Source organism: Poromitra crassiceps (assembly GCF_964638095.1).
Source record: "Poromitra crassiceps genome assembly, chromosome: 2".
Lineage (NCBI taxonomy): Eukaryota > Metazoa > Chordata > Actinopteri > Beryciformes > Melamphaidae > Poromitra > Poromitra crassiceps.
This window is the reverse complement of record NC_139624.1, coordinates 80,374,239-80,386,738: the sequence shown is the minus strand read 5'-3', so window position 1 is coordinate 80,386,738 and position 12,500 is coordinate 80,374,239. Positions and strand designations below refer to the sequence as shown.

The window sequence follows — 12,500 nt, the reverse complement described above, 5'->3', positions numbered from 1 at the left end:
AGGTGCGCCGGTCGTTCTTGCGTATCAATCCAAGCAAGGCGGCCGGCCCGGACGGCATCCCCGGGCGGGTCATTAAGGCCTGCGCCCACCAGCTGGCAGGTGTATACACAGACATTTTCAACCAGTCCCTCTCCCTCCGGCAAGTTCCCTCCTGCTTCAAAGCGGCAACGATCATCCCCATCCCCAAACAGCAGAAAGTGACCAGCCTAAACGACTGGCGCCCAATAGCCCTCACGCCCATAGCCAGCAAGTGCTTTGAAAAGCTGGTCATATCACAGATCCGCCCCACACTCCCCCCGGACCACGACCCGCTCCAATTTGCATACCGCCCCAACAGGAGCACGGCGGATGCAATAGCACACGTACTCCACACTGCCCTCTCACACCTGGAGGGGAAGGACACCTATGTGAGAATGCTGTTCGTGGACTACAGCTCAGCATTCAACACCATAGTACCCTCCAGGCTGGTAAGCAAGCTCAAGGTCCTGGGACTAAACACAGCAATGTGTGACTGGATCCTGGACTTTCTGACAGACCGCCGCCAGGTGGTGAGAGTGGGCAACCTCACCTCCTCCCCACTGACCATCAGCATAGGAGCGCCCCAGGGATGCGTCTCCAGCCCCTTCTGGTACGACCTCTACACCCACGACTGCGTGGTGACTCAAATCTCTAACACCATCGTGAAGTTTGCAGACGACACAGCAGTCGTGGGGCTGATCTCCAGGGGCGACGAGACGGCCTACAGAGAGGAGGTGAAGGCCCTAGAACAGTGGTGCCAGGACAACCACCTCTCTCTGAACGTCTCCAAGACCAAGGAGATCATTGTAGAGTACAGGAGGGCAGGGCGGGGAGGCACACACCCCCCAATCACCATCAACGGCACAGTGGTGGAAAGGGTGGACAGCTTCAAGTACCTGGGAGTCAACATCCACCAGGACCTGAAATGGGCCGGTCACACCGCCACTGTTGTCAAAAAGGCCCAACAGCGACTACACGGACTCAGGCGCCTAAAGAAATTTGGGCTAAGGCCAGAAATCCTTAGGGACTTCTACAGAGGCACCATTGAAAGCCTGCTGACTGGCTGCTTCACCACCTGGTACGGGAACTGTACCACCATGGACCGCAGGGCGCTACGAAGAGTGAGGCGCGCGGCCCAGCACGTAACAGGATGTGAGCTGCCAGAACTGCAGGAACTATATAACCAGCGGTGCCTCAGGAGGTCCCTGAAGATCATCAAAGACACAAACCATCCCCACAACAGCCTGTTCTCCCTGTTACCCTCAGGGAGGAGATACAGGGTCCCAAAAGCACGCACAAATCGCTTGAGGGACAGTTTCTTCCTGCAGGCCACGAGACTCCTTAACATACACAAATAGTGTAGTAGCTGTACTGTACCGCACTGTAGATGCTACCATTATGTACGTATGTCTAATGTTTAATTGTATGTTTAATTAGGTATATGCTATTTGCACCTGTACGTCAAATACGTTGAATTTAAAATGTTTAAGTACGTCCAAAGTATGCACATGACATGTGCACCTATGTGCAGTGAATATGCCACTGTCTCTGACTTGTCTTATCACTCTACTGCCTTATTGCTTGTTGTGTCTCTTGTTGTTTTTGCACTCATATGCCCTGTTATATTTGTACTATGTTGTAAACGGAGTTCACAGCACAAGAATTTCACACGTGATACCTGTACTACGGAGTGACAATAAAAATCTTGAATCTTGAATCTTGAAATCTTGAATCTTGAATCTTGAATCTAGGATTGAGATGGTCCAGGGGCCCGGGCTGCATTTTGCCCATGTATGTTTTTACAAGATCTAGTATTGCCAACTTGTGTTTGTAGCGATTTAAAAGCCTGGCTGGTAAGGGTACCTTTTCTTACACTGGAGCTGCAGAGTGGAACAGTTTGGACTTGCTTATTAAATCAGCCAACTCCCTTCACAGCTTTAAGCGGTTAACCAAAGCATGGCTGATTCATAAGATTCCTATTTGCTTTCCCACATGCTCATCTTTTAAATCAGCTTGTGTTCTCAGTAGTTCTCTTAATCTATCATTGTATTGGTTCTAGGCCTTGCATTGCATATGTCTTTTGTTTCTTTTACACTTGATTGATCTGCCTTGCTTTTATGATGTATGTCTTTGTATGTCCTGTTTATGAGACCAGGGACCATGCTGGAAATAAGTGTTTACACTTCCACATGTTTTATCCCTTGGCTTGTGTTGTCTCTTATAATCCACAATAAATCAAATCAAATCAAACCTCTATAAGTGACTTTGTGTGTTCCTGCAGAGATGTGTGTGTGGCGAGAATTGCCAAGATTTGTGGGAGACTGGCTCGAGGTGACAAGGAAGGGGATGTGGCCCTGCCCCCAGCTCCCCGGTCTGCAGAGCTAAGGCACAGAGAGAGAGAGAGAGAGAGAGAGAGAGAGAGAGAGAGAGAGAGAGAGAGAGAGAGAGAGAGAGAGAGAGAGAGAGAGAGAGAGAGAGAGAGAGAGAGAGAGAGAGAGAGAGAGAGAGAGAGAGATTCACGCACACACGCACAGTTTAAGATATGTCTGGAAATTAAGGGCGAATTAATTTCCTCATTGGCAACACTTTGGCACACGCACAAGCTGGTAACGCACGCACACAGACATGCACACACCACACGCATGCATGCACACATGGCTGTGCGCAGGGACGCACGCACCGGTCGGAGGATACTTATTCCCACAGTCACCTGAAAACCTTTTCACTTGACACTGACCTTTTAAACAAAGGTCAGTGTTAAATATGTTGCTTAAGGAGAAATACTTCTACACATTTTTGTCACAAATAAATAAACAAATACTTCAGGAATATTTGTGCAGGAAATCAAAGGCATCAAAAGGCCTTAAAGGCATAATGTTACTTTTCAATGAGGGGTACGGTGGTGCAGTGGTAAGCGCTGTCGCCTCACAGCTCGAAGGTCCTGGGTTCGATTCTCACCTGGGACGCTGTGGGCGCTGGAGTTGTGACCCTCCCATATCTTCAGTGCCTACTGCCCAGGTGGGCTATCTCGTCGAAAGGGCCTTTCTGTGTGGAGTTTGCATGTTCTCCCCGTACCCCCCAGGGGGTTCCACCGTACGTAACCCCCCACTAAAAGCATGCAGAAGATCGTCATCCGACCAGTGACGACAACATCTGAAGTTGGTCCAATGATGGTCCAATGAAGGTCTCCGGGCGCTGGAAAGAAATAGCGACCACTGCTCCTGGCCTGCCCCCTGGAGGAAAGGACAAGCCTGGATGGGTCATATGCAGAGGACATAATTTCACCGGCCACCGTCAGCATGAGTGTGTGTAGTGGCCGCATGCATGTGTTGTAGTGTGTTCGTGTGACAATAAAGACGGGCTGCCGTCTGAAATCGTGTTTTTTTTTTTTTTTTTTTTTACATTTAATTATGTGCAACACTCGTGTTGGGGAAGAACTTACACCGTTAATATCAGCAGTGTTTCTATCTGTTGCAATAGGATTGTGTGATGATTGTGTAAGACAAGATAGATACAATTGTACTGACACAAGTCTGAATTTAGCCAACCCCTAAAATAGTTACTCAAGGACTTCCGGTATGAGCGCAGTAGAGATGGCTGTGTGAGAGAGACAGCTCCCGGGCCAGACCCATAATTTGGCGATTAATAGACTCAAATGCGAATTATATAAAGTGAATAGAGGGGCGGATGGCAGAAGGACTGAGGAGGAGTCGATTGCGGAAAGGAAATAAAACTGAATTGCCCGCGCCCAAAGTAAATAAAAGTAAGACTACGTTAGCCAACCCAGGAGCTAACCTAGCGCCAACATACAAGCTAGCTCCCGAGCTACCGGCCAACCCACGGACCTAACTAACGAGGAGGAAGACGGGGCGAATATGGAGAAGGTGATGAAAGATATGGAGAAGAATATGCTGGAGGCGATTAAAATACAGGGTGAGCAGAATGAACGGATGCAATTGGGGCGTAAAATGACGGGCATGCATGAAGAGGCAATGGGAGAAATCCGAGGCCTAGCGAACCGCGTTGGAGTAGTGGAGGCTCAGGCCGAGAAAACGGAGGGGTGGACGGCGGACATGGCTGAAGAACTACGCGAGGCTCGAGAAGAACGTGACGCCATGCGGCGAAAGTTGATAGACATTGAGACCCGAAATAGGAGGACCAACATTAGAATAAGTGGAATAGCGGAAGGGGGGGAAGGATCCGACAAGGAGTAAGTGCTGAAGTTCATGGAGGATTTTCTGAAAAAGGAAATACCAGCACTGGTTGACGTAACCCTCAATATACAGAGGGCCCACCGCACATTTGCAACTAAGCCAGCCGACGGAGAACGCCCAAGAGCATTCGTGGTAGCCTTCCAGGAGGACAGAGTCAAGGACAAGGTGATAAGGGAGGCGTGGAAGAAAGGGAACATTGAGATGAGGGGAAGAAAGGTGTATTTCGACCACGATTTCCCAGCCGAGGTGGTCCAGAAGAGGATGATGTACAATCCCATCAAGAGAGCCCTAATGAAAGCGAAAATACGCTTTCAAACGCCAATGTCAGGTATGAAGATCATGTGGGACGAGGGGAGAAATCCAAAATACTACGCCAGTGCACGGGAGGCGGAGGAGGACCTGGAGGCCAGGAGCATAACGGTGGAGAAGACGGTGTCGCCAAATCGTCCCAACAGGAGGGAAGGGCGCGGAGCGACAGGGAGCGGAGGAGAGGAGAGAGGGGCGGCCAGAAGAGTGGAGAAGAGGCTGGAGGAGTACCGTCGCGCCTGGGAGCAGCAGAGAAAATAGACTGAATGAAGAGTCGCTTGAGATAAACAGGGCCCGGGGGACCTGTTTATTTTGATAGCAGAGAGGAGAGAGGAGGAGCGCTTATCGCTGGACTGAGAGGTCGGTATTGTTCGGGCGTCTTACCTGGATAGCCGACCTACACGCGGGGACCTTCTTCGAGGAGCCTTTCCCCACAGACCTACCGGCGAGGTCAAGGTAGAGAGGGAGTCCTATCCTTCTCATTTGGAAGTCCATTTTTGGTTTGATTCTGTTTTCTTTAAATCAGTTTTGTTTGTTCGTCAGAGTCCTTATGACACTGTTATTGTTCTGTTTAGATACAGTTATGATGTCTGTAGTTTTGAAGTGCGTGATTAGGGGGGCAAGTTCTATGTATTTTCTTTTTCTGAAGTTAGATGGGATCTCTTAAATTGAAAATTGCCTCATTAAATGTGAATGGCCTAAGTAACAAAGTGAAACGAAGTAGGGCTCTAGCTAAAGTACGGAAAGATAAAACACAGGTAATGTTTTTGCAGGAGACGCACATGCCACTTGAAGAACATGTAAAATTGAAAAAATATGGTTTTAGGAACGCATTCTTTAGTTCATGTACGAATAGCAGAAGGAGGGGGGTGGCGACGCTGATTTCAAATTCGGTTTCTTTTGAGTTAATAAGGGAGATTAGTGATAAAGAGGGTAGATACATTTTAATAGTAGGAAGGATCGAAAATGTTCTAGTTACACTGGTCAACACATACACCCCACCTGAGAATGATAGACCATTTTAAGGGTTTTGTTTGATATTATAAAGTCTGAAGCAGAAGGTATTTTGGTTTGTGGAGGAGACTGGAACACAATACTGGACTACTCCCTAGATACAACGAGCGTGGGGAGACATAACCGTCAATGATCAAAGGATTTGAAGGTTCTAATTAAAGGGGCGGGGCTAGTAGACGTGTGGAGGGAGATGCACAAAGGGGAGAGGGGGTACACTCATTTCTCATTGACTCATCGGGTTCATGCGAGACTAGACATTTTTTTTATGAATAAGGAGGACAGACACAGGGTGCTAGAATGTGAGGTGGGGACAGCAGACATTTCGGACCATAACGTGATATACATGACTATACAATTAAACATTGGGAAGAGGGAAACTTTGTGGAGGTTGAATGTGGGGATTTTAAACAGGGTGGAAGACAAGAAACAAATTAGAGAAGAGATTAAAGAAAGTATTGGGGATAATAATAACGGGGAGGTTAGTCCGACCATTCTATGGGATACATTAAAAGCTATAATGAGGGGAAAATTGATTTCGAGGACAGCATTTATAAATAAAAGTAGAAGAAATAAATATGATGAACTACAGGGGCAACTTAAAATGTGGGAGGGGAGACTATTGGAGGGGAATGAGGGGGCATTGGAGGGGACTAGGGAGATTAGAAAACAATTAGAGGAGTTAGGGAGGGAGGACTTAGAGAAAAAGCTTAGATTTACTAAACAGACATTTTACGAGGCGGGACCTAGGGCGACGAAGATATTAGCAGGGCGACTGAGGGACCAACAGACTAGACGGACAATAATAATAATAATAATAATCATTGGATTTATATAGCGCCTTTCCAAGGCTCAAAGCGCTGACACAGGATGATTATTGGTTCACACCATTCGTACCGGTGGTTCGACAATACACAAGATTAGATTAGAGACCCTAGGATGGACGCAACAGTATTCGGACCCGAGGAGATCCAAAGAGTATTCAGAGAATACTACGAGAAACTATATGCCCAGCCGGAAGAGGAAGAGGGGGAATACGTAAATCAGTTTTTAGCAGGATTAGATCTCCCGTCCTTGGGGAAGGAACAAAATGAAGTCTTAACAGCCCCCATATCAGCTAAAGAACTATACCCAGCCATAGCACGTCTCAAAGCTAGCAAGAGCCCAGGTAGTGACGGATTCCCAAACGAATGGTATAAGACCTTTAGAGAAGACCTCGTCCCGATTATGGTGGATTCATTTAACTGGACACTCGAAAAGGCGGAGCCCCCCCCCTCGTGGAAAGAAGCAATAATTTCAGTTATTCCTAAGGAGGGTAAGAATAAAGAATACTGTGAATCATACCGACCCATATCTATACTAAACGTAGACTATAAGCTGTTTACTTCTATATTATCGAAGAGAATGGAACAATTCCTCCCTAGATTGATAGACGAAGACCAAACGGGTTTTATAAAAGGCAGACAGACTCAGGACAACATCAGACGCTCAATTCATATAATCGACCATATAGATAGACACCAACTGGAAGCAGCTCTAATTAGTCTCGACGCAGAGAAGGCGTTTGACAGGATCAGTTGGAAGTTCTTATTCAAGACAATGGGGAGACTTGGCTTTGACGATAAGTTTATTAAATGTCTACAGGCATTGTATGACGGTCCATATGCCAGAATAAAGATTAATGGGCACCTAACGGGCAGGTTTAAACTGACTAGAGGGACACGCCAGGGATGTTGCGCTAGCCCCGCCCTCTTCGCGATTTACATAGAGCCATTAGCACAACTGATTAGAGATAGCAGTGAATTAAGGGGCATCACGGTGTCGAATCGGGAACACAAGATAGGACTATTTGCTGACGACGTTATTGTTTTCCTCGAAGATCCAGATAAAACGTTCCCCAGCTTAATGAAGATATTAGAGAACTTTGGTCAAATGTCAGGATATAAGTTAAATGTTTCCAAAACGCAAATTCTCTCCATAAATTACACGCCCAGTACAACGATTAAACAAAGGTATAGACTGGAATGGGGGGCAGATGCAGTTAAATACTTGGGGGTGACTATTACTAGAGACCTGACAGATTTGTATGACAGGAATTACACAATAATCAATGAAAAGCTGAAGAGAGACTGGTCCAAGTGGTCAACTTTGATTTTAGATTTTAGTTCAAGGATAGAGACTATCAAAATGAACATACTACCCAGACTGTTATATCTATTCCTTTCTCTCCCAGTTAAGATACCTGAAGACCAATTTAAGGCCTGGGATAAACAGATTTCTCGCTTTATATGGGCGGGCGCCAGACCTAGAGTGAAGTACAAAACATTACAGATCAATAAAGAAAAGGGAGGTTTGGCTCTGCCTGACCTAAGAAAATATTACTATGCTGCACAGTTAAGGTATGTGGTATACTGGTGTACACATGATTATGAAGCAAGGTGGAAAGAGATAGAGATGAAAGTGGGTATGGGCAAACCTCAGACTAGGCTGGGAGAGAGAGAAGGGATGGTGAGAAAGGGAGAAAATATGGTCCTGGATAATACTATAGATGTGTGGAGGGAAGTGGTGAGAAAATTTAGGATGGAGGGAGACATCAAACTTTTAATTTGGCCCTCACAATCATATAGTTTTACACCGGGCAAATGGGATGCGAATTTTAAAAGGTGGGAAGGGAAGGGTATGACTACAATTGGGACCATGTTAACTGAAAAGGAGTTTTGTTCTTTTATTTCAATCAAGAGGGAACTAGAATTGGGGGAGTCAGATAGATATAGATATATACAGCTGAAACACTTTTACGATCAAGGGGTGAAGAAACACTTGTCTGAAGAGGGAAATGAGCTGGTTAATTTTTTGATTGAGGCCCACAAACACACACCAACAAGAATTGTCTCCAAATTGTATAGAATTATCCAAAAAATGACTGGGGACAACACATTATATGTCATGGAGAGATGGAAGAAAAATGAATATTGATATAACAGAGGATGATTGGCATTCTATGTGTGACACACAACATAAGTCTACTCGCTCCAGAGGATGGAGAGAATTCGGATGGAAAAATATAATGAGATTTTTTATTACACCACAGATCAAAAGCAGACAGACGCACGAACAACAGATATGTTGGAGAAATTGTGGGCAGATGAATGCCAATCATCTTCATATATTCTGGGAATGTGAAAAGATTCAGGGGTTCTGGTTGGACATCACTCAAGTTATGCAGAGAGTAATGGGGTATGATTTTCCAAAGGAGCCACAGATCATTTATTTGGGTAAAATTGAAGAACACATTGCGATGGGCGACCTTTGTTTGTTCAGGATACTGACACTGGCAGGGAAGAAGGCGATCACGAGGAGATGGCTGAAGGAGGAGCCCCCCGAAGTGGGGGAGTGGGTCAGTATTGTGGAGGAAATCAAAACAATGGAGGAACTTACTGCACGTCTGAGGACTAAAATAAATGCCCACTTCGACTCATGGAGGAAGTGGAATATATACAGGACACTGGTCTAACAAGGTTCCCCCACCGAGAGAGTATCTGTTGTCCACTCCCCCTGTCAGTGTCGGTGCACTCATATTATTTTCTTTATTTGTTTTACATGTCTATCCGGGTCTCCTTTCCCTAAAAAAAGAAGAAAAAAAAGAAAAAGGTGTTTCTCCTTGAAATGGTGAAGATAAAAAGTACCTAATTAAAAAAAAAAAAAAAAGGAAAAACTGAATAAAAACAAAGTATATATATATAAAAAAGAAAAGAAAAAAAAAAAAAGAATAAAAATAGATACCCACTTAGACTCATGGAGGAAGTGGAATAAATATAGGTCACTGGTCTAAAAAGATTCCCCCATCAAGTGTTGTCCACCCCCCCCTGTCAGTGTCAGCACACACATATTATTTTCTTTATTTGTTTTACATGGTTATCCAGGTCTCCTTTCCCAAAAAAATAAATAAAATAAAAATAAAAAGTGGACTTGTCTGTCCTTGAAATGGTGAAAAAAAAAAAAAAAAAAAAAAATCTGTAAAAAAAAAGAAAAGAAAAGAGGAAAAACTGAATAATAACAAAGTAAAAATAAATAAATAAATGCCCACTTCGACTCATGGAGGAAGTGGAATATATATAGGTCACTGGTCTAAGAAGATTTCCCCATCGAGAGAGAAACTGTGGTTCATCCCCCCTGTCAGCGCACTCATATTATTTTCCTTATTTGTGTTTTCGTTTTACATGTATATTTTGGTTTCCTTTTCATAAAAAAAATGTGGATTTGTCTGTATGTGAAAAGATGAAAAAAAAAAGTATAAAAAAAAAATAGTTACTCAAGTATCAACTTCTGAAGCCATGCAAAAAGAGAATAGCCATTTTGACGTACTGCTGTAGCTACTGTAAATACCTTTATTCATTCACTGGTCTCTAGTCTCTCCTGATTGAAACCTCTGAAGGCCTATACTAGCTGAGGAATGGTACATTTAAAAATGTAAAATAAAACCACAATGTTCTCTGATGTCAAGTTATAAGTTATGGTTTGATGTTTGGAGGTCATTCTCTATGGTTCGTCTGGTTAAACCTCACAACTCTTGGGCACGCGTGCCCCCACACACACACATACTTACACTTCAGATGCTCCCTCTCTCTCTCTTCCTCTCTCTCTCACTCACACACACACACACACACACACTCAAAGTGCCGGGCAGTGCCCAAGAACTCGTGGGAAATCTGCCTTCATAGAACATTCCTATACCAGTTCCTCCCACTGCAAACCAGCCTGTGTGGGTGCACGTGTGTGTGTGTGTGTGTGTGTGTGTTGTGCGTGCGTGCATTCAAGCATCCGTGTGTGTGTGTGTGTGTGTGTGTGTGTGTGTGTGTGTGTGTGTGTGCGCGTGTGTGCGCGCGCGCGTGTGCGCACGTGTGTGTGTGTGTGTGTGTGTGTGTGTGTGTTTGCACACGTGTGTGTGTGTGTGTGTGTGTGTGGTGTTTTCCCCCCAAAGTGGTATTTTCCCCTGGAACACTTTCACACGGACAGTCCCTCTCATGTGGCAGCTGTGCATGCAAATAGCAGGTTTTTTCTGTGTATATGAGTGGTGTGTGTGTGTGTGTGTGTGTGTGTGTGTGTTTGCATATCGACGTTATGTATAATAATCTTTGTGTATATGTGTGTGTGTGTGTGTGTGTGTGTGTGTGTGTGTGTGTGTGTGTGTGTCTTTCCTGCAGGACTCTGAGATGATGTTCCAACCAGAGTCAGATCAGATGGTTCCAGCTGAACATATGGTGAGGAAACACACACACAAACACACACACACACACACACACACACACACACACACACACACACACACACACACACACACACACACACACACACACACACACACACACACATTTCGCTGATACTTTCAGGCTATGACTATTTTGGACATGGGTTTAACACTTTCTGTCAAATCTACTGTAAAAGCAACAATCTTATCATGGTGGACGCTGGGACAAAATGTAATCAAATGAGGCTGCATGGTCTATTTGTGTCTGTTTAGGGGTCCTTGAAAGGCTTTGAGAACCACTATACTACGTCACTTACTTAGTACATAGATTAGATAGATGTTAGTAATACCTCTTTACTTTACTTTACTTTACTCTGTTAGTATAGAGTGAGTCTACTATAACCAAGTTATCTCAGACTCACTCATGACATGTAATTACATTTTCGCAAGCATAAACCAAATAATTTATTATTCCACAAAATCCTTTTAAGGGCCAAAAATTTGATGTCATGGCTGTTTGTTGCCGTTGTAGAGAATGAACTGAATATATTTCCGTCTGAAATTGATCATCCACACTTCTGTCTGCTGCCTACAGTCTCCACCTCTGGACTTGATTGACACGGGGAAAGGGCTGAAGGTCCAGACGGCCATGCCCCACCTGGTCAGCCTAGGCAGTGGGAGGCTGAGTGTGGCGATTACCCTGCTACCACTCAAAGAAGGTACAACATACTCACACCTGCATACTACTGGAGTACTGTATGCACAGGGCTGTAGACATACCAGACATACCTACCCAACCCAATCGCCAGAATAAAATGTTGGTATTTTATGTGTCTGCAAACCACAGATACCGTATGTTGAATTTCAACATCTGAATAAAAAACATGCACAAACCTACTCATACCACATGCCACATAGATCCATACATGCTGAGACACACACGCATGCACGCACACGTGTGCACGCACGCACACGTGTGCACGCACTAACGCACACACACACACACACACACACACACACACACACACACACACACACACACACACACACACACACACACACACACACACACACACAACACACACACACACACACACACACACACACACACACACTCCAGTATGGAGTGGAGTGGAGCCCTTACACCTGTGCATACAAAGTACTTATCTTTCTGTCTTATCCCCCTCCCTCCATCCCCCTCTTCCTCCCCAGCACACTGGACCAGGGATTCTTAAAAGGAGTGAATGTATTTCTTGCTTCTGTTACTCTTTTTAGTTACCTTGAGTCAAACCAGCCCTCCACTGTAGCTTTCCACACTGATCCCTCCCTGGCCTTCTTTCCCTTCCTTTCCCATCTTGCCCCCCACACACTCTGTTTCCATGGTTACTGGTGAGGTGAGATGGGGGGGGGGGCAAGGGAATGTATAGAGGATGCTGCTGGGTCACAATATACAGTAGAGTAATGACAAGGAGCCAAGACCACTTCCTCCCTCAGGGCCACTTACATAGGGGTGAACACACACACACACACACACACACACACACACACACACACACACACACACACACACACACACACACACACACACACACACACACACACACACACACACACACACACACACACACACACACACACACACACCATGATTATAGTTATATTATAGTTATAGTTATAGTTTCCTGTTGGTGACACCAGTGGTG

General features: G+C 45.1%; 1 protein-coding gene across 1 annotated transcript in view; it reads left to right on the top strand.

The window, feature by feature from the left end:
* The window catches only part of LOC310790410 (pleckstrin homology-like domain family B member 2), a 95,258-nt gene that overhangs the window by 15,657 nt on the left and 67,101 nt on the right, over positions 1–12,500 (top strand). Inside the window, exons 2-3 of the mRNA XM_083652095.1 lie at positions 10,754–10,810; positions 11,393–11,516. Of these exons, the coding sequence (XP_083508221.1) occupies positions 10,754–10,810; positions 11,393–11,516 (181 nt within the window). The remainder of the gene's footprint in view (positions 1–10,753; positions 10,811–11,392; positions 11,517–12,500) is intronic.